Source organism: Argopecten irradians, chromosome 3 (genome assembly GCF_041381155.1).
Source record: "Argopecten irradians isolate NY chromosome 3, Ai_NY, whole genome shotgun sequence".
NCBI lineage: Eukaryota > Metazoa > Mollusca > Bivalvia > Pectinida > Pectinidae > Argopecten > Argopecten irradians.
The window spans coordinates 11,528,561-11,553,362 of record NC_091136.1 but is presented as its reverse complement, the minus strand read 5'-3'; the positions used below and the strand labels follow the sequence as shown (position 1 = coordinate 11,553,362).

General features: G+C 34.4%; 1 protein-coding gene across 1 annotated transcript in view; it reads right to left on the bottom strand.

The window, feature by feature from the left end:
- Positions 1–4,502: 4,502 nt before the first annotated feature.
- The window catches only part of LOC138317551 (sex peptide receptor-like), a 64,150-nt gene continuing 43,850 nt past the window's right edge, over positions 4,503–24,802 (bottom strand). The window contains exons 2-3 of the mRNA XM_069259303.1: positions 12,947–12,975; positions 4,503–8,446 (exon numbers count right to left, since the gene is read on the bottom strand). Of these exons, the coding sequence (XP_069115404.1) occupies positions 7,226–8,386 (1,161 nt within the window). The 5' untranslated portion in view covers positions 8,387–8,446; positions 12,947–12,975 and the 3' untranslated portion in view covers positions 4,503–7,225. The remainder of the gene's footprint in view (positions 8,447–12,946; positions 12,976–24,802) is intronic.

Below are 24,802 nucleotides of genomic sequence, written 5' to 3'. Positions count from 1 at the left end.
TAGCTGGTCGCTTCTACGACGTTTCTGACAAATGTTGTACGCAGAAAGGTAGATGCTGTAGATTCATGTTTTCTAGTTTCTTGATAATTTCGGAGGGCAATGGTCACAGAGTGAAAATGGGTTTCCTTTCATCACATTTTTTGTAGGGATATCCTTTTTTGCAGTTTTTTTGTTTGTGATGTTCAACTGCAAAACAATGCGTACTGATTTACATTTTTAGTTTTTTCGCATTTACCACCCAAAACAAAAATATCATAAAACATCCAATTTATCAATTTTGTAGCGTTTGGAATAGTGTTACATAATAGACCGGGACTTTGACATCAAATTCTTCAACTTGCTGATTGAACAAGGTCTATTTTAGTTTTGGATAGCATATAATATTTATCTTACACAAAGAAACTTTTACAAATACACAATATCAATGCCAATGAGTGCTTATTATTAGTAACAAAAGAAGGACGACGTATTATTCTATAATAATGGCTACTTTTCGAGATATTACACTTATATTACATAACGAAATAGTTTTTTAAATATTTTGCTTGTCACCTGAGACGAAGCCTCAAGTGACCTATTCTAATCGCCTTTTGTCCGTCGTCGTGCGTCGTCGTCGTGCGTCGTGCGTCGTATGGCGATAAACAATTTACTTTTTCGACTTCTTCTCCAAAACTACAGAACCAAATTTGTTGAAATTTTGCAGAAACCTTCCATAGCCAAAGGTCAACCAAAATTGTGAATTTTATGGTCCCAGCCCCCCAGGGGCCTGAGGGGTGGGGCCAAAAGGGGTCAAATAGGCTAAAACTTCAAAAATCTTCTTCTGAAATTCCAGAAATGGTAGAATCAAATACTCTTCATAGATTAAAAGGTCTTGAGGTCCTTTACAAAAATTGTGAATTATATGACCCTGGGGTCTCGCGTTCCCCCCTGGGGAGGGGGTCAAGTTTACTATAGTTTATACAGGGAAAAGACATTTTTGAGCATTATTTGGTCATTTGTAATAGGAAATAAGTCAAATGTTGTCAGAATTATCAGTATGAGAAGGCCATTGAATCCTATTAACAATTTTGTCCACGACTGACCCCCAGGGGCCTGAGGGGTGGGGCCAAAAGGGGTCAAATAGGCTAAAACTTCAAAAATCTTCTTCTGAAATTCCAGAAATGGTAGAATCAAATACTCTTCATAGATTGAAAGGTCTTGAGGTCCTTTACAAAAATTGTGAATTATATGACCCTGGGGTCTCACGTTCCCCCCTGGGGAGGGGGTCAAGTTTACTATAGTTTATATAGGGAAAACACATTTTTGAGCATTATTTGGTCATTTGTAATAGGAAATAAGTCAAATGTTGTCAGAATTATCAGTATGAGAAGGCCATTGAATCCTATTAACAATTTTTCCACGACTGACCCCCAGGGGCCTGAGGGGTGGGGCCAAAAGGGGTCAAATAGGCTAAAACTTCAAAAATCTTCTTCTGAAATTCCAGAAATGGCAGAATCAAATACTCTTCATAGATTGAAAGGTCTTGAGGTCCTTTACAAAAATTGTGAATTATATGACCCTGGGGTCTCGCGTTCCCCCCTGGGGAGGGGGGTCAAGTTTACTATAGTTTATATAGGGAAAACACATTTTTGAGCATTATTTGGTCATGTGTAATAGGAAATGAGTCAAACTTTGTTAGAATTATTAGCCTGAAATAGTATTTTAACATCATATCCATATTGGTCCTGGCCGACCCCCAGGGGCCAGAGGGTAGGGCCAAAATTAGTCAAAATGGCTAAAATTTCAAAAGTCTCCTTCTGAATTTACAGATTTGATGGAAATAAATACTCTTCATAGATTTGATGGTCTTTTTAAGGCCCTTTACAAAAATTGTGAATTTCATGGCCCTGGCATCTCAGACTTTCCCCTGATTAGGGGTCAAATCTATTTTAATTGATATTGGAAAAACACCTTTATGAGCATTTTTTGCTTAATTTTCAATAGGTCAAACTTGGTTAGAATTATTATCCTGTGATAGCATTTTAGCATCATATCCATATTGGTCCTGGCCAACCTCCAGGGGTAGATGGGCGGGGCCAAAAGGGGTCAAAATGACTAAAATAAGAAAACAAAATCTTCTGAATTCACAGATTTGATGGAACCAGATACTCTTCATAGATTGAAAAGTCAGTTATAAAATCACTGACTGGTTTCAAGGGCCTGATGGGCCAATATATAGTGTTTTTGTGTCTTTGTTTCATTCTGTATCCGAACTCAGGTGACATAACGAAATAGTTTTTTAAATATTTTGCTTGTCCCTGTTTGACCGTAAAGTGGTCCTTTGGGTATGAAAGCGAACTTTGTTAGTCTAGGAAACATTGGTAAATGTATACATGTATTACTTTTTAATCATGATATTCTGACGCAAGGACGTAAAATACCTCGTTAGTATATAAGTGTAATGTTGTGTATCATACTTCAATATGTCATTTTAATTTTGTATTACGTTGTTTTACATTATAAAGATATTCAATGTTTTTCGGAAGTGAAGTTAATCTTAGGTAGCATCCGTGAAGCATGGGTGGTGAGGGAAATGCTACGTATTTTGTATTCATGAGCATGTATACTTCTGAAATCAGGGATAAAATCACTTACTAACCGTACTTTACATCTTTCAGAGTCGAAAAAAACATGGACGAAATAGGTAAAAAGGTAACATTGCAAAAAAGACCAAACAGATATATAAAAAATATTAGATGTTTTGTCAGGTTAAGGGCATTTAAAAAAAACATAATATATGGATATGTGAAGTTCTTTTTCATTATGTGCTAAAGAATTATACTATGACTTAGAAAAGTTGTCGACACAGTCGAAAAAATGCCAAATCTAAAACCTTTACTTTTTTCCTGTTACAAATTTTATGCGTGAAACATCAATTTGTAGTTATGGTATTTGCTTCTGTTTACACTAGTGGTACTTTTTGGCTTTATATCAGTTGTCAGGTGTACTTGAAAATATTTAAGTCGATCAAAAGTGTCTGTGCATCAGACCTAACGGAGGCATTGCTGTTGACTGTTGATTGTTGTGTTCCAATTAAATTTATAAATACATCAATGTAAGAGTCAACAGTAATACCTGTTGTAATCCCCGATGCATACTCACTTTTTATCAATGTAGTGTTGTTCAACAACGAGAAAAAATATACGGCAGTATGAACGTAGTTGGCAAAGGATTAATGGAGCGCGTTAGTGAGAATTCGGAAAGCATTTTATTCAGATTGTGGAAATATATTAATGTACATATTTTTACAAAAGATTTTACAAAAGTTCTTAGCGCACCGTAAGAACATGGTTGATAAACAATTATAGATCAAATGTTCAAAATTTAATAATACAAAATAAAATAAATATTAAATCGAAAGACAAACAATTCTTCTAATTCATTCAAGCGTCGAAAAGGAGTTGATTTTCGCCAGAATTATGTTCACATTTTACGCCTGGTCAGCCTGAAGAGTAATTGGGGGAATGTCTCTGTGTGGAATCCAGGTCAATGCACTGTAGAGTAATTGGGGACTGTGTCAGCATGAAATGATGACAAATCCGATTTGACAAGTCTGTCGATTTATACATCAACTTTAGTTTACGTTGCACTGATGCGTTGGTGTGAAGTTCGACGCTTGAAGTAGGACAGACAACATTCCTTATTGGCAACGTCACCGGCTTTTCGGGTTAAAAGAGGCCGACCTAGGGTAATCAATAAGTTAAAGGTCTTCTAAAGAAAGAGAGAGACATTCGGAACAGAGACTGAGTAGGAGGATATGTCCGTGATAGACGTATAGGATGGTTTTATTTTTAATCATGGGTAAAGTTTTGGCATATTCTTTTTTTTATCAGCAATATGCTATTAAGATTGTAAAACAAAAACAAAAATGTCGAAAATATCAACTTGAAATATCATTTCTCAGTCACTTTAAAAGCATACATACATCACTGTCATATCAGTTTAGATATGACATTTCTTTGATGTATTTGATTCTGCTGAATGTTAATTTAAAGGCTACTTTTACATGATGTTTTGTTTATCATTTTCTTTCATTTACGTCCTATTAACATCCAGGGTCATATAAGGACAACATTCTGTGCATGTGGTGTATTGCGTGAGTAATCTTTTTGTATAATTGAACCTTTGCCCTTTTATAGCGCTATATTAATGAAGACACCAAGCAAAACACCCTATCCGGTCACATTATACAAAACAATCGTCCCACCCCCTTTATGCTGAGATCTAATCATAGACTACTCCCTTATAGACAAAGATATGTCTCGGCCAAAGGCAAGAACCCCGAGTCTACCTCACGGGGCCGACCACTCTGCAGACGGCCAAAGGTGAGACGTTAGGAAGAATTGATGAGAGATCCTTTAGTATGTCCTATGCTTGTTTGTAATGAGTGTGTCCGTCGAATGCCATCGGGAATTCTAGATGTTTCGTATAATTATATAAAAAAATAAATCATAAAATCACAATTTTGATTAACTTAAATCTTTATTTCACTTATTCATTCAATGCACATGATATAACATACGGAATAAGGAATTAGACAGAACACGTGATCAACTTATCATTCATAAAGATCAAAGTGTTTCTTTGGAATCCCTTATAGTGCCATATACTCCATGTGTTACTTTAATATGATGTTATATTTTCTATAAGGCTTCCAGACTCACCGATAGTGACAAAAATATATTTAATGTATTCATTTGTTTGTATTTCATTAGTTCGCTTAGTAATATTAGTATTATATTTATAATTGATACATACATGTAATTGGCTAGCATGTAACCAGCAACGAATTATCTATTTATTATCTATTGTGTACTAGAAAAAGTTAAGCAGAAACCACGACATATGCGTTTGATTTGAAATAATACCATTTGAGATATAAATAATCATTATTATTTTTGTCACAATTTAATTTCGCACTTCACAGTTTCTTGTCGTAGAACAGTTTCTTTTGCTCTTTATTTTCCCGGTTTCAAATCGTCAACTACACACGAGGAATTTAAACCCATGCTACTAGATTGTGGTTTACAATAATACAATCTTCAATTCTCAAAACCCTGATTAGGTATTGTTTTAGAATACATCTTGGAAAATATCATTTGAGGCGATCATAGGAATCCGAAACTTAGTATTACTTACTTACCGACATCATTGAATTGAAAGGTTGCAGGTTTTGTTCAATACAAAACAATATGTATATTTTTCAGTTATTGGATTATTTTATTATCATTATTGGAGGGGACGCATTTAACACTATTTCACAAAATATTGACCAATGGTCGAATAAATAATTTCTGCCAGTGCAATAGCAGATTTGCGATTAGAATACTATAACCAAAACCCTACTGTATTTGGGGGAAACCCAGATACATTTTTATATAAAAATATACACTTGCTCATGAAATACATAGATTGATGAACTGCAGTTAGTACAGATAAGCTCCATATAAATAAATCGTAATATGTGTACATAAACTGCTACGTCATCGTTCTTCTTCTTTTCATCATAATATAGTTCTCATTAAAAACATGACAAAGTACATACAACGATGAATTTAACACTCGTCATATACACTTAAACAGTTATTTAACACTCACGACCTATTACATTGTATTTACTGAAAAGTATTTATCTATTTTCGTTTTTTCTTATTTTTATTTATATTTTGGGACTATATATAACTTACATCTATCACAGTAAAATTTGTAAGAAGAAGAAACTTTTCGAATTATATTATTTTCTTCCTTTATACTGAATATCAAAACAATGAAATGGTAACAGAGTTTCAAATATTATACTTGCAGATTTAGACTATATATTTGATTGTAATATGCAGTAGGAACAGATAGGATTGCCTCACATCAGTTTTTGCAATATCAACAAAAAATCATAATTATAACTTCACAAATCAGACGAAATGGGACAAAATTTAACAACGGAATTTTAATACGACAATATGTTTATCATACATAAGTTGACACTCATTTGTTGACAAGCAAATAAGAAAATTATAAAGTTTCAAACAAGACAAAAATTTCACATGGAAAAAATCATCATTTAATTGTTCAATTGTTCAGTAAACGTTCCGTCATTCAGGAACGGAATAAGACAGGCGGGCTGGAGATGCTATATATAATTATATATAATATAACATGATTTATATATTTATAATTATATATGTCAGTTTAACTACAAATTTCGGACACAAGCAAATATACATCCTATGTGCTCTAGGTACATGTAGATAAAATATGTTATAACATATTATTTTATATGTTTCAAATTGAACATTATTTTATTGGAAATGTTTTTATACAACTATATGTGATAATAACCCCTTAAGCGTATGTTATGGAACCATCGTCGTGGTAGTTGAAATGATGACGTGATGGGAATCACAGGGATTGTACTCTGTAAAGACCTCACCTCATTACAAAATGGCATCATATCAGGCAAAATAGAATATAGAACATTTACAAACTTCTTAATGATCGATAATTACTGTATTTAAATGCATGACCAACATCCCTTTTTGTAGTCGAGTGCTATACCTCCCCTCAAGATACATATACAGTACCTTCATTCAATGATATCAATACAGCTTAAATTGTTAGTAATGCTAATTCATAACATCATTTTTCATTATTTACTTATTCAAATGGCCATTTGATGACATATTTACAGGTGACATGGCTGAGACTTTTTTACATTCGAATCATTTCCTGGTAGTTGTTTGTGATTGGGTTAATAAAACTGGCAAGGGAATCATCAAACGATGCATTCTCCATTATATTTTCCTGTCGCCATGCTCAACGTACATCATAAACCACAAGTCGATATATTTATATATCTGATGACCAGTACTAATGTTTGGGTATTTACTTTAACACTACATGTTGCCAGAGCTTGGATCCTTCAGCGTGGAATATTCACATGAGTTGCTTTGCAACATTATCAACATTATACAGTGGCATTTAATAAGTTTTTACTATTGACAGTCCAAAAGCACGCTTTTGATATGAACCACAAGTCTCTTTCATATAATATATACGTGTAACCGTATCAATATTAACCCTTTATCTGAGCAATACCGCATTTTTTTTACTATTGAGTATAACACACAATCCCAAAACGATATCTTTGGAAAGGTTCATCTGCCATGGTCTAGAGACTTTCACTTTATTCCTATAGTGCCGTCTCATCATTGGTAAGAGTCGTCTTACCATTCTCCGTCGGAAGTGTCATATACTGAGAACAGTCTCGGTCAATAGGCATCGGCGCGCCCGTAAACATTCTTTTAAATGTTTCCCGAAATTGTCGCGACATCCCACAATAAATAAAGAAGTTCAGGGGATAACTCAACAAGATGAAAAAGTTTGATATCAAATTCATTATCCCAAATGTCTCATGTTCCGAGAAAATTCCAAGAAGAAATGTATTGTCAATAATATTTAAAATCATAATAATTCCAAGAGGCAGCTCAACCAACAGGAAGAGCCCGACAACCGCAACGAGCATTAGAGTTGTACAATTGCTGTCCTTGAGCTTTTTGCTTTCGCTCTTTTTATTCTGTTTCAGCAACTGCATGCGGCGGAGCTGGGCGGTACGCATGGCTGAGATAAGCAAAGCGTTGAGAACAACAAGAAAAGCACAGGGGATAAGATGTATGCAAATCACTCTGAACCAATAGTACACATTGTAGTAAAGGTCTACGTGGTTCTCAGCCCAAGACGACATGGCAACAATACAAACCGCTATAGTTTTGTTTGGAACTAATCGTGATGGCATCTCGTGTGATATGTATTTTGAATCAAAGAACCGAGAAAGCTGGCTTAAGATAGCTATGGCGTATATTGCAAATGTTCCATAAAGTACATTTCGGATTGTACACCATTTTCTAGCTTGAAAACTATGGCAAATGTAGATGTATCGTTGAATAGCAAGTGCCATTGTGAGCCAGATCGAAGCTGTGTGGAAGATTGTAGGAATCAGCTCTGACATAAACTTGTAAGCGAAGCACCAGTTATACGAAACGTATTCCTTGTAATTATCCAGACTGAAGAAGTAAACAAATACTGGTAGAGGAACCAAACCGGTGAACATATCAGAAAGCGCCATTCCTGCCAAAATAGCGTTGGTTGGAGAACGCATGTGTTTCTTCAGTAACACAACAACGACCAATGTGTTTGTTACCAGGGTGATTAGAATCAGGACTGGCGATAAGAAGCCCAAAAGAGGAACGGCATATCGTATTGGGAACATTTTGGTCAGGTCAAGGACATACTGCGACATATCCATTGATATATTTGCATACGTCATATTGTCCATTCTTGTGTCTCCCGCCATGATGGTATGATGCTAGTAAAATGCTGACAGGGTTTGACGGTAAAATATCATTCACGGCGTCTGTAAAGAGAGAAATAGAAACAATTTGCATCGGAATGTTTCTTGATTTGTTTTGAAAATACTTGCATTTTTTAATTTTAAGCTTCGGTTATGCGAATTTATTAATTATCATCATAATGTTAAAAAAAAAATCAAAATATAGATAAAATAAGGTTAATAACTGAAAATAATTTTATCGAGAATGAAGAGCAAACAATTAACAACCTTTTTGAACAATACAAAGGTTCTTTAAGATGATCTATCCCTAGAGAGACAGGTAGGGCCTGATGATCAGCCAACAATACACAGGAATGTCTATTATCCTACTGCAGCTCAGTAAAAATGTTCATTAAAGTTTCACTCCATCAAATCACTATATAAAGCTCAAACAAAGACGATTACTATAAAGCATTCAAATTGTCCATTTCTTTACTCACCAAATTATAACATATTCTCGCAACATCGATCTTATACAACTGTATCAGCATGATTTTAAGTTGAACAGGTAAAACAAATTGTGAGTTATATTAATTTTTGCACTTTGATACAGTCAGCCCTGCCATTTAAATGATAACCGGCCTGTTTGACTTGAACATGTATGAAGTAATCTATTACTGTACATATGTATAGAAATATGCTATATTCGACTTAATAAAGAAGACAGGACGCTGATAATCAAGAATATTGACGGACACAATATGGGAATCCAGGTGCATACAATTATTGAAAAAGTAAAAGTTTAATTTGAAAAAAGATTAATAAAAAAACAATAAAAACAAAACAACAGAATGGATCTATCTTTGCATTCTGGTAATGTAAATGTAGGTTGGCAGTTGCCATGAAGAGGGTTCATTTAGCGTCGAATATGGCAGTGTATGTATTTGGAGTTATAATGTAATTGAATGTTAGGTTAAAATGAATTGTAAATAAAGAATCTTAGACACGGAATTATTCATTTAAAGCTCGGACACAAAATGAATAGGATAGAATCGGATACCCCCAGACAGAACTTTAGAAGCTTTAATTCGTTTACGAGTAAAAGTCAAAGTACATTTACAAACCAAGACACATGCTAACTGTATTACATTTGCGCGACACTGACATTTATTAAATAGAGGTGCTTGTCCCTATGCATATTGAATGCAACAAGAACCGTCATCGATTACAGGAGGTATTGGTGGATATATAAATTAAACACGTGACCGATATTGACTTTCCTGCTAACCCCAATATTGAAGGATCATGTAAGTTCATGTCACATTGACATTAATGAATGCATTTCGTAAACCATGATGCACACTCAAAATGTTTCTAACACTGAAGCTCTTATACGCGTTATGCATTCTAAACTCGGATGTTTTAAGCACGTTGCCATTCTGTGATCAAAGCATGCTATTTACCATGATATTTATCAATTCTGACACAACATGTTGCACTGATCAATGTGTGCGTCGAACCAAGATGCAAATCAAAAGGTTTTTTTTTTTTTTTCAAATCGAACATTAATCGATATATGTTATGGTTAAGTTTGACGTTACACTGCATATAAAAAAACTGAAACAGTCATTCACGGTCTTTTCTTTACAATGTTTAATGATGACAAATACCCACGAGTTATTTAACACACTATAACAAACATATCGTAATGTGTAAAACTTCTTTTTAATGAATTTATTATCATCATGAACAATATTAGAAATGTATCTTGATTATGGTATCTTGTGACACCTGTACGTACATTATCTGTGTTGTTGCAACATATCATATATAGGCGGTCTTCGTTCTACAACAGATGATAGGTTACCTAAAAACTACCGCTAATGAATTAGTCTATGGACTTCCTTTTTGACGATGACCATTAGTGTTTAATTTGTGGCCATTTTTCGATAGTCTCACCGCTATATAAGATATCCAGTTTCGTGGCATTGGACACTATGTCGTTATGTATATATACTTGGCTCCGTAGACTATACTAGTGTATACCTAAACCATTGACTTAGAGCGCTTATCTCTCCATCGGACGCTTTGTCGTTGTGTACGTGTTTCACTTAAAGATCAGGTGCAAAGTTTTAGTGAATCATGGTATAACTAATGCGTATTCTTTTTAAGATAACTGATATCTTTATTTTCTTTAGTGTCGCTGCCAAAGTCGTTGATAAGGACATCATAAATAAACCGTTTTTCCATATAGGAAAATATTTTCTGCAAAGCTGGTTAAATAGTGTAAAAGACTAATCTTAATAGAATTAATCATATATGAAACTAATGTCTCTATTATCAATACCGGACAATTATTAGTACGGGATTTTATAGTCAATGATCGGTATGTAACGTGTGTATCATATCTAACTTAGGCGATCCATTATCTAGAGAGTTATACAGTGTATCTATTACCGGAGTCATGTAGAATTGCGTTATCCACTTGGGTGTCTATTGTAGAGGCCCCTACTAGACACTAAGCATCTCTAATCCTCATTACTGCCCTGAATCATTGTCCATTTACATACTGTAGCAACAGGAGATTTTCTCTGCGTCAGCGTAATGGTCACTCCGATGGTCAATAGATGTTTATTGTACGGAATAAATTCAATATGACCAGCGAGGTTAGCGCGGTTTCAACTAATCTAATAAGTTATTGGAGGTATAACTAAATTACTTCCCCTTTATCGAACTGCCAAATCTGATCGCTGTTCTTTTACCATACGCTATTATTTTTTTGCGATAACCAAGCAATAACGGCAAGTAACGAACTATTGCTTTAATAATATATATACTCTTTGTATACGAGTATACATGTTTCTTATATTTTTGTTCTTTTGAATTGAAAATAAATCAATAGAATAAAATACGAGGAACAAGCACTTTATAGTAGAAACATGTATTCGACTACTTTTGTTCTCAGTAATCTGATTAAAGTACCGTATACTTATTTTCACCCCATTTCATATAGGATCTGACATATCACTATATTGCATAAACTATTAAAGTGATCTCCGTTAGAACCTCTAAGGCACAAAGTGAGATTATACACGGATTGTTTTCTCAATATTATTTTGTAGCCAGTTTTTCTTTTTCATCATTTGTAAATGTCCCCATTATTTGCACATTCTTTGATTAATCAGTAATGAAGATTTATCACAGAATCTGTCAAACGTAGTTAACATGAACACTTCTATCAATGACCGTAAGTTAAAGACGACTCTGATTTATTTGAATATATTTTGTTAAAGTGAAGTATATTTCATTATGACTATAGACATCTTTTGTTATCGGCGGCACCGATGTGGTGTCTCCGGGTCTCTGTATCAGTTTCTAGGCCTATGTATTGGTTTAAACTTTTTATAAATACACGGCGACTAATATGTAAAAAACAGCCGCAATAGTCGTCAGATTATATGAAACCACGTGTAATTGGTAGGTATTACACAGATTTTTACAGTTTGGCATTGTAAAGTGTCACGTTAATCCACCCGTACATATCTATACATGTTGCTATGGGCATATATGGCTAGCTGGATTAATGAAAGTCTGTGGATACATAAAAAATAGGATCATTGTCAGATTACAACGTATTTGAAATAATCATTAACAAGTGGACGCAATGTAATACAATGAATGAATAACAAAAATAATTCATTGGAGATTACATTCACAATTTATGTATTCTCATATTTGAGCTTTGAAATCTCATAGACTGTGAATGCAATCTCCTATGAATTATGTTTGAAGATTTATATATTTCATTACATTGCGTCGCCTTGTTACAATTTTTTCCAAATCAATTATAATCTGATAATAATCCTATTTTTAAATTCACAAAAGGTATTTAATTACATTAATCCGCATATTTTCAATTGGAACCAGTACTCCGTGGAGCATATCACAAGACAAGAGCGATAAATAACGAAAAAGGCGTCCGACTGATATATACATTGACATTAAATACAGATGGTTTCGGGAAAAGTCAGGAGAAATATGTTTCACCTTTCTCAACCGGTCTTTCTTAGAGTCTCTAGACGAACAATAATTATTTAGATTTAGTTGTCTGACTTTTGGCCTTCTACGTGCTAATGTTGGCCATACATAAACATTACAGATCGTTTGGGACCTAGTTCATCCCTATATTTACAACCGTCAGGTCATGGCGGGTTATATCTCGTAGATTATGGATTAAGGTCCTTTGAGAAGTTATCCTAGGCAAACTATCCACGGCTATGGTATTCTTAATACTTCCCTATAAAACAGTGCAATCGCGATCTGTCCAAGGAGCTCTCTATGCTTCTTTCAGTATATATGGACGTTTTAGGAAAACATTATCTAACCTTTTGTATTGGACACTGGACTTCTAAGAGGGAACATCCTAACTCTAGCCTGGAACGCGTATGGCATGGGTTGAAGTGAAATGAACAAAGTATCGATCAACATATATAAACATTGTCAGGTGAACAATGGTTTGGGACTTTTAACATTATCAATTATGAAATAGTTTAAGATGAAGTATACATAATGTAAGATACTTACCCTGTTAAAAGTGCTCATCTACTTCTTCTCTGCAAATAAAAAAAACCAGGTATTTACTATACAAATAAAATGTTGTAACATTTGTAATAAATGTTTTCATTAATAAATTAAGGTTAATTATTCACTGTTAACACATCATTTTTACATCGATTTAAAACTACAAAATATTTCTAAGCTGTACAGTTATCATTATTTTTATGACAAAACAACTGAAATAATAAAAACATTGATATTAATAGATCTAGCATCTGTCTCTCATGTCACGTATGAATTTCACTTGAATGGTTGCTACGTAACGATTTGGTTTGTTTTCTCCCAGTACCACTGAATGATATGTTATATTGGATGACTTGCTACTCTGTAGAGCATTCAGCCATAGTACTCTTTATCGCCCTACCAACTATCCGATAATCAATAAAAATAAATAACCCGTGACTACCCGCTTTTTGTTTTCTTTCATCTTAATGTTAGAATTTCAATATGATATATTAATTCTTAATTAAGATGCGTTCATTGCCCATGAAAATAATTATCACATGAGACACCCTGAAGTAATTGCTTCTCTCCATAGATATGATGCGAATTCATAAAAAAAATATAAATTGTAAAGCATATTTGTTAGAAACTGTTTAATGTAACCTTTATGAATTAGTTAATAAACCTGCACAGTATAGGCACCATATTCATCAATATCGCAAAAAAAAAAAAAAAAAAAAAAAAAAAAAAAAATAGAGTCAAACCTGGATATTTGACGTTCAAGGGCCCGACAGAAAGACATCAAGACTTCTTATTATTCATGGTTAGAATTATCTTTATCATTACTAAGAGTTATAGTTTATATGTACATCTAGTCTCCGTTACGTTAACTGTATAATGATTTTATTTAACCCAAATAAAACAAAATAAAAACAAGTATAAAATCAATTATATGTATCAAACTTAGTTACCGTTAAGACTTATAAGTCTATTTATAAACAAGATTTAGTGAAACATCTAAAACATTTTACACTCATACGTTTACGTTTGCAGTATACACTGACTTAAGAAGAACCGACTAATATTATGAATCGAATATAAAAATGAAATTAAAAAAAGAAGAACCGAAAACACTTCTACATCGACCGTTCTTTGTCTCTTATCAAAGAACTGTAAAGTAGAGAACGCTTTTTTTCAACAAACAATTTTGTAAATTCAATATATTGTATTGATTACATACTTTAAAGTGTTATTTTATTCAGAAAGCTTCCCTGTCTGTCACAATTATTGTTCCGCAACTTTTAAATTATGATCGAATATATCAAATGATTTATGAGATTTGAAATTCAAAGTTAACAGCTAATAACTCGAACTTCAAATACTGGCACTTGTATCTTACGAGTCGGCGTTATGGCGCATGTTTAAAAATGAGATGGATGTACTTTTTCTTTGGAAAAACGCTTCTAGTGAAGGGACCACATAGCTCTCTCTTTAACACCGAAATCCTATTGAACATGTCTTTACAACACATTATGTGCATGTAGTGAAAACCAAATTCAACTCAATAACCTTAATCCCTTTGGCGTTAGGTAAGCATCGAGTTATTCAAGTCTGTGTACTTGTCTACAGGAGCACACTATATTCACACTTCTATTCAAGTGTCAACGGTCAAGAAACTAACATGTTAGCTTTACACGAGACTTTCATCAATGGAAATATGTATTTAACATTACACATCAAATTAAACATGAAAACATGTCTTTGGGAATCAACATGGCTATCATTGTACATTGTAAATACCCTTTCATGTAATTATTAAGGAATAGGTAAGAAAACAAATATGGTATTATAATGTTTCATTTGCTTTTGTTTAAGTTGGAAGTGCGTGTGATAATGTGCGTGGTGCCATTGATTTAATTTGATTGATCTCTAGAGTCGTTCGCTATTTGGAATCAACTGGTGTTTATTTCAAAAGTGCTTTATTGATAATTGCCCATGCTGGGAAAGTGAATGTGACAATACAATCAAGAATATTGAAAATCACATATTACGTCAAAACGCAAGTTGTGGTGCATATAACGATAATTGTCGAGGGAAAAGAATGAAAACCGTTTGGAAGCACACAGCATTTAAATAGCTAGGCAACTCTTACTAAAATATTTGATTAATTGTGTTTGTATTAAATAGTAGAAAGGGCAGATGAATATCTTTAATAGAGGAAAAAGGAGTGGATAACCTTACACATAGTACAAACCTGGATTGACCTCAATGTAAAATTGATTTAATTAGCAAAGCCAGTCGAGAATTGTAAGAAACTTTTGCCACTATAAACCAAGATTTATAACACAAGTCACCACAAATATACGAAGGCAAAGCAAGATAGCTTTCATTTAAGATACCAAACTGTCATATATGTGTTATTTGTTACAACGTTGTAAACAATACGATATTTGTAATGTCAAAACTGGAATTCGTTTCCAATATGTTAACAGTACAATATATATGTTAATTAATAGTACAAAATAGATCCCTGGCAAAAAAAGTAAATCCTGTATCAAATTCCCTTATAACCGGATATGATATGTCAAATTATAGACATCCATATGTTACACCAATTGACCAAGTTTGAATACAAGATATGTTAATAAATTATTAAGTTTTTGCCAATTTTGCATACCGTTTGTAATGATCTGCTGACTTCTGTTTATCGTCAATTAATTGTAAATGAAATATTAATTTGTATTGTTAATTACAACATTTGACGTGTACTTTTAGTATTGAGTATGGCAAAAATAGACTAACGTGCCATTATTACATTGGTAAAAGAAATGCGATTCTTGATCTGGTGTATGGTTGGCATTAATAGGGTATGTACTCATCGTTTTTTGTCATCAATCCTTATTTTGCGTTAAACTGTTAATCTGTTCTATTTTATAAACATTAAAACGTTCAATGGCAGTGGCAGAGACCGCTAATCATTGCGAAAAAAACGGAAATCATACTGTTACCGCCTAATTCGCAAGCCGTATGGTAATATTTTGTATATAGCATCTACATTACCAACGGTACGTTGTCATGGTAACATTTCAATGATATATATTGCCTTGACACTTGCTATACTCAAAGGAGCCTAGTAGAATTGTTTTGACTCCTATAGTAGGCCATATCTGTGTTGAAAAGACTTTGAATCCTAACATCCAAGATGGTATCCGTACTGACCAAAATATTAAACGGTTGTATTCATTTTACATTCATACACCATAAATAAAATCAGGATAAAATGCTATGTTGTATATTTTGAATATACGTGAATTGTTTGTATGTTTCAGTTCGGTAAACGTGAAATAATTTCCATATGAAATATAAATCAAATTTTAAAACTGCAATTATTATGAACAACATATAACGTAAAATTATAAGTATGTATGTTTAAATGTATCTAGTTCTGGTTAGCAAATACAACTTACATTGCATAAAAAGCAATGTACAGCGTTTGCCTTATTTCATGGACTTATTTCTGTATTTGAGTTTATTTAGGTTTCCCACATGTAATAAAAACATTGGCACAGTCCTAAACAATATTTTCATCAGACCACGGTTTTCGCAATTAATTTCGAATTCTATTCATGCTGTACAATATAGGAATAATACCGTTGTTCTTGTTCTAACGCAGCAACAGACGATTATTATCATCTAAAAACTAATTAACAAGTCAACCAGGTCACAGCCACAGTTGAAGCGTGCACGAGGTATTGATTTAATTATAAGCACGTGGAAAATACTTGGGTGTCAGAGGATTCGATTTGTGAAACAATATATATACATCCAAAGGATGTAGTACGGGTATTGGGAGTTGACATGATAGATCTTCAACATAAGCAATCCTATATAAATTACTCAGCATCATTATGTAGTTTTAGTGAAAATATAGTATTTACTGATTGATTGCAGGTTATCAAAGAGGATCCTGACTTACAATAGACGACTACATCACATTCACAATGAAGACTAGTAAAACAATACATTTTCAATACGTCCGTCTCACACAGAAAGTGTTAACTTTCCTTGACTTCATCAAAACAGCTCTCTTGAAGCATAACACTGTACACGACCTCGGGGACTACCTAAATGAAAACACGTCTAAAAGAGTATCCTATAATTAAGGAACAGGTGAAGATAAAAGTTAGATCATGACGAACGGAAGCTAGCTATTCAATATTAATTAAAAAGAGAGACATTAAGAAAACAGAGAACAGCATGGACTTCCAAATTCGTATTTGAGAAAATTTGCATGCATTTATCAGGACTATCAATTGTAAGGGATATTTTTTTAGTTTCAAAGTCTTCACTACAGTTCACATCCTAACTTAGTGTGTCTCTCTATAATCATATCAGCCCATGGCTAATTATCTACATATTATCAGTATGATCATACATTGTTTAATTGGAAAATTTAAAAGCATGAACCGTCAGCTCCGTCAAGGCTACTTAAAAGTAAATAAATTATGCGATCAGCTCTCCAGGCCAAGCATACAACACGTGACACTTAAAAGGGGGCCTAAATGGTCGGTGCGTTTAACATATACTTATCTAAACGCCATCAGCACCATTACCATTCTAGTAGACTGATGATATCAAACTAATAAAGTTCAATATCACACCCGCCCCCATTTCAACATATCAGTCGTCTGTCATTGTCCTCGATCTAACCTATCAGTCATCTGTCAATGTCCTCAGTTCATCCTATCAGTCGTCTGTCAATGTCCTCAGTTCATCCTCTCAGTCGTCCGTCAGTGTCCACGATCCAACCTATCAGACATCTGTCAATATCCTCAGTTCATCCTATCAGTCATCTCTCAATGTCCTCAGTCCACCCTCTCAGTCGTCCGTCAATGTCCTCACCCTCTCAGTCGTCCGTCAATGTCCTCATCCTCTCAGTCGTCCGTCAATGTCCACGATCCAACCTATCAGACATCTGTCAATGTCAATGTCCTCACCCTATCAGTCGTCATTCAATGCCCTCAGTCCACCCTCTCAGTCGTCTGTCAATGTCCTCACTCCACTCTACCAGGCGTCCTTCAATGTCCCCAGTCCACCCTCTCAGTCGTCTGTCAATATCCTCAGTCCATCCTATCAGTCGTCCTTCTATGTCCTCGATCCACCATCTCAGTCGTCATTCAGTGTCCTGGGTTGTTTATATGAGGTTGCGTAAACACATTTATATAACCTGTACTTTGTATCGGAGAGATCAGTGGTATTGACACTGTCGTATATATTGAACTTTACTGTTTTATGGCAGAGTTATCAAGCAGCGATCGTGTCCTTTGGCTACAGAGTGAACTTTAAGATTAACAAGTATTGGTATAGGTTGAATGGGTAATAAAAACTTATTCAAAGAGTTACCAGATACATGCTGGGTTTTTTCATACACCACGGCGTGGAAGAAATAAAAACTAAATACGGGTGAATACGCCAGGAGTCCATCTGTAAGCTAGCAAATACGTAATTCAACACCAGCTTGATTGATTTTATTACATGCAAGTCATTTTTATAGTGTTATTTTTTTAATCAGACAAAAACTGCGTCCTGTATGATAATATTGGCGAAACAAACAAACAGCTACATAGATATGTATATATATATATGATGCTTATATTGTATATAATCCACATTTAAAGTGTGACAAAGGTGATAATAAACATACCAAAAAAGCCTTGACTCGACACTTGAAATAGGTGGTGCAAATATGACCGATCCTATAAAACTAATGAGAATAATGAAAACAAAATAATAAAAAGCAATAAAGCGTTAGAATTATGCATATCCAAATTGCCATTCTTTATTGAATAATTCAACATGATTTTAATTTAGCAGCAATTACATGTATATTGACACGTGTGTGAATAGTTAAAATATAATTTTGTATGCTCGCAAATATGTTTAAAGAGGACGCTGTTACGACACCATGAATAACGCACTCCCACTTATACCATTGTGGTTTTGTCGTATTGGATCTTATGTTTCTCATAAACGAATAAAGAAGGTATAAATATATAGTGCGGAATAAATCATCTTTACTATTGATATGAGGAAGACAATTGTGTATATCGTCCAGTTTTTATGATAAAACTCCCGGTTCACTAGTCATTATGTCTCGATATTAAAAACTAACGCTTTGCGAGCATAACTATTGTCAATATGCATTCTGTCTCCAGTGTGATCGTTGAAATATATGGGTCTGGAATTCGCGACCAATAATATATAGACTAAGGCTGCTATTGGTCTTCAATATATTATGAAATACTACTTTGGATACACTATTTTGATCCACATATGGCTGCTTTTATCAATAATGTTTCTCAACATCAACATTCTATACGATATCAACGAAGCTGCTACCAAATCTTTCGAAATTATTCTTCTTGCCTTCACTGACTTTGCGCGTCTTTGGTGCAACCTGCTTATTGTTCGGCTTGTAGTCGAATGAATGATAAGGAAGCTATGATAAGATTAAACGTTGGATAATATTGCAAGACATATTGGTATCCCATTATCTCCCCACATACACAACATAACACAAGTAAACCTGAAGTAGTGACCACTTCTGTAGAAAAAACCATCTGCTCCAAAAGACCACTGTCTTTGTGGTCCTAGTGTAACCGTGGTAGAACAACCACTAGGGTGAAATTGTTATTGTTGTCGTTTCATTGGTTGTTATAAATAGTTTTGACTGTAACCTCTCTACATAAGATGCTGAAGTTCTATTCATTTTCATGGTGGATGTCGCGAGTATAAAAAAGCTGTGTGATATATAATGCTACGCCTGTCTTTACGACTCACTCCTTTGATGGGATATTGTGATGATATAATACTTTTTTATATTATCAGCTTCTGTGTCAAATCAGATATATCGCAATTACGCCGAATTTTTTAGCAAGCTGTATGCAACACTAATCGATACATCAAACGATTTGATGGTGCCATTGATGGTAAAATGAAAGATAAATTGAGAACGGAACGTTTTGATCAGAAGACGATATCATCTGCGTGGCTAAAACAGTATTTGATATTATATGACTGTGTTATTGATTAAATTTCAACCAATATGAGTGGAGTCCACAACCTGTAAAATGAAATCATAAGATTTAAAAACAAACATATCCTACATGGCCTTATAGGTGAAATGTTAGACTATCCATACGCATTGGGCGGAACATTTAATGCTGGGTGTGAGTTCATCGCAATGCTATACGCAGTACCGAGACTCGAACTTCTGACCCCAAGGTTAGTTGTGTAATGTCCTTCAACTATACGACTTCATTAAACTACAGTCTTGTTTTGTTTTGTTTTGATCTCAATGTCAAGGACCAGGAAAGCGGTATCTAGCTGACGCCATCAGCGATTGTTTCAATGTGTTTGTGTTTGATTGGAAATGAGAGTTAAACATTGCCTTTGGTCATGCAAGACTATTTGCAAACAGCCTGACAATCCGCCCCCATCTGTGAGCATACATATACAGGTATCTATATAGTAATCAATTGATCACCACTGAACTCCATTGTTTCGTCCTAACGAGGGGATGACTCGGTATGCCATCCATCGAATACAAATATGTTTTAAAGGAACGGAAATTAGAAATATTAGAAAAATGCAATACGGAGTCAGTATTTGAAGTATTGCAAGCAGGAATTAAATATCAGCATTAATGTTTCGTTGTAAAAGATATTCTACATAGTGTAACGTAAATTAAAAAAAAACATGCTAAAAGAAATCCAGATTTACACATAACGATGAACGAAATATTAGCGAATTAACTAAAATATGCCTTAGTGTACATGATTACACTTAACATGAAACAGGGTCATGCCATCATGTCGGCTACATGCTTAAAGTTTGCTTTCACGATGAAAAACAGGTTTGGAATATTTTGTTCCCGCTCAGTGCTCAGTTACATGTCTATATACAGGCCAGTTACAGTTGTAATCTACGTTTAGACAAATGTATTTTGTTTGATACATTTTTTGTTCAGTGTCAGGCGGTTTGTCGTCTGTAAAGAGCAAATACATGACGATTATCAGATAATACAAATATTTTGAATTGGATAAACATTAGATGATAAATTACATTATTTTTTAACGTTCCAGCTCACTACATTCTCTGAGAATAATACGACCCTACATAAGGTTCCTTCAATTATGAAAACGTGGGCATTGTTTTTCTCCACTCAAGCCAGCAAGAAGCTTATCATGTGTCAATTAGCAGCTCGAACAGACGCCATGATGTTTCACCACAGATATCTATATGCTAATGGGCCCGTATATATATGTACACTTGAATAGCAATTTGCTTATTGAGATACAAATGAATTGCATCATGCGACCACGCTCCTCCCATGAGATTCAATATCAGACCTCGGAGAACTGAAAGGAGAGAAAAGGTGTTTATACGCAAGTGTTACTTTCTTTGTATCGTGCCGTTGCTTTACAAATGCTTATGTCTTATGTGTTACCATAGAAACAGTAGAATATAACAAAAAATATATAAAATGGCTTTTCTAGAATAGCACCATAACAATGCCTAATCATTTGACGACCTTATGATTTCCATGTCCATATCAATTAGGTATTGAACATGTGTGAGATTAACAGACCAATAAACCGTATAAATGATTGGAAAAAAACAACTGAAAATATCCTTTGTTATAATTAAATGTCATATACAATGTATCACTATAGGAGTTGTCATTCAAATGAAGAAGTTGATATTAGCTCTCAAAATCTTGTGTTTCTAATTTGTATCTCTTTCACAGTAACACAATTCAAAAGGAATACATTTAAATCTTTCTGAAGCAATTTGGCCAAAGTTTACCCAGATTCTGTCTTGCAGGTAGGGCTTTAGAAGTGTTTAAAAGGCGACTAAATTCGGGAATTGATCTTTTTCTAATATTACTAACTGACATGAGTTTCTTCTTCCCTTAATCTCCCTTAATATTGCCCAAATTTTGACCATGACTTCGGCGTTCTCCCCAGTGAGTAAGCGTCTGAGTTGTGTCCCCTTGCACACGAAAGTCTAAAGTAGTGGAAGCTTCTGCGTTTGCTTAGCGCTTAGCATGAAAGTAGTGACCGATTGAGACGGGATTTGTCTGTGTGTCTATTGGCATGCTTCAGTGAGCTAGCTCAAAAAGCTGAAAGTTCAAACACGAACATACTGCTGTCTCCGAAACACGCACGTGACACATGCAACTCAGGGGAAACCTTGAATGATAGATAATTAACCAACAGATTATGGATTAAACACGTTTTCCTGGAAACGCAATGTCCCCAATTCCCGCAGTTGTTAAGAAAATGATATTTATAGTGACAAGAAATTCAAATGTATGTGTGGCAAAATGATATCATGGATACATAATTATGATGTACGATAAATAGGAAACACTTAGGATATATAGATTATTTCACTATTTCTGATCCTTGGTGTTGGAGAGTAAAGAAATAATAAGTCAATACATTGGTTACCAAAACAGTTTTCCTTGCTGTATGATTATCAAACATTCTATGGTTTTAACTGAAATCTGGTATTAAAAACACAAAGCATGTAAAAGGTTTGATATTATAACATTAACTATGAATATTTTTGTGTTATCTTGTTAACATATATTCTAAATCAAATAGCTAGAATCTATAAATTGCAATTCGAGCTATGGTGCACTTACCAATGAAAAGCCTCCTCCGTTAAGCTGTTGAGCGTCCAGTACGGTTACCAATGGTGTGCTTAAAAGCTTGATCATGTAGTTACATGCTCTTATCGCGATTGATGCTACCTGAAATGTCAGATTCGCTGACGACCTGGTGGCTATATAGTAACAGTGTTAATGTTGATCACAAGTCACTAGTTGAATATACTATATAAAGACGGGTAACAATTACGTACGTTTTGCCATTATTGTCTGTATATGTAATCTTGATATATCAGTTTCAACAATCGAATATGGTGTAATACAATTCGAATATGAATGGCGCTTATAAAATAAATCATCTATAAATTTGTTATTCAGTTAAATAGCAACATCCATTCACATGTTGCGAATACCAATCTGGACACTGGTTCATGTATAGGTCAGTTAGATTCATATGTCTACAGTTAATCTATGTATCGAGAGAGCTAGACGCAGTCGATATAGAATTAACAGATTCCGTTCTTTTTAAAGATGCGATCCCAAAAATCACCTATTGATTCTCTTTTAAAACCTAAATTGCATCTATATTTGTAAATTTACAACCCGCAGCTGATGAAAATATTGGTGTAAGATTCACATCCCTCATATCAGTATGTTATGAGTTGTATGGTAAATCCCATTTCAGTGTCCATTTTGAAATATATTCAAATTATCCATTTCACACAACAGACATCAAGTACGCCACAGAACGTCAGGCACGTGACTGATCGTTAAACGCAGATTAACCACATTTCTGTATACGTACAAACAAACATGGGCCATTCGCGTGTCATATCGTCACACTCCTCTGAATAAACCCTTTCTACCACAGCTCCACTACACACCCACTGCTTTGTAAGCTTTTCAGAGTGATGTCATGCTTCAATCATTAGTACTTCTAGGTTGTAATGTGATTAACATATTGTAGCAGTTACCATACTATAGGTATTATCCTTGTGGTTTTAGATGTTGGTTTTTGTAGAAATTACTTCGACTATCCTGTTTTGCAGTTATCATCTGATGCCACCTTGTCTATCAGCCTACTTCATTCTTCCGTTGACTAATAAATTATTTACAAAATACAACCTAGCACTAGTTGCCTTGTTCCAATCTTGCGCTAGTGATCGAAAAAAATCAGCTAATTATTGAAAGTAAATTATCATCAATATCATACTCCGCATTGTCATGGGAATTAGTTTGGTTTCTATTGATATTTTTCCGGTTCTTTCTTTTGTTTTATCTCCTATTTTGACAGTTGTTTGGTTACATGTAATATCAGGTGAGTCTAATGCTTTGGTCACAACCCCTTCCGATTAGGCTTCGGATGTACTTCCCGGCGTGGTTTTTAGCCATTCTGCCCTGGTTCACGACCGGAACCAGGCATTGCCGAGGCTCTCAGGCAGCATCGGGGAAGTGCCCGCACACTGATCGACAATCGGCGCCTGGTACAACTATACACGGGTGATATTCGTACGATGCCCAGTGAATAGGCCGGTTATCGCCCGGATATCTTATGATAATTGGCCGATTAGCATTATATGTTCGATCGGTGTAACTACCTCGCCGGCCCCCAAAAAATCTCTTTGGAAACAGACGCCATACTATTACCACATGGCCTTCTTTTTATGTAAATGATGTGTGTCAAATATTTTGACCGGTGTTGTCCGATGTCGGAAATATAGCCAAAACCAGCGGTGTACTCCCGATTACCCGCTATCCTCGGATATCAGCCGATCATTTTGACCATAGCATAATAAGTTTAAGTTGATTTGGAATGATAGGTCATTTTGAATTGAACTATGCAGTAGCATTCCAATATGCGTAATATCTTCTCCTGTAACGAGGCATCCTTATTTTGATTAACGTACATAATGTTTTGACATATAAAGGCAAAACAGATGCATATTACAAAAGTATATTAAGCAAATAAATAATTATTTCCAATGACTTTACAAGAACAAGTGTTTTATATAAGTTAATCTGACGTCAATTGAATTAGAAAAACATCGATTGTATCATCAAATTGGACATATGTTTGTCACAGTGTTTTTAATATACATGTTATTGATGGAGATGTCCCTGGCGTATCTAGCACATACTTTGTTGTTGCTAAAACATGTAGATCAATTGTCTGTTCTTAAGAAAAGAGTTTTACTGGGGTTATA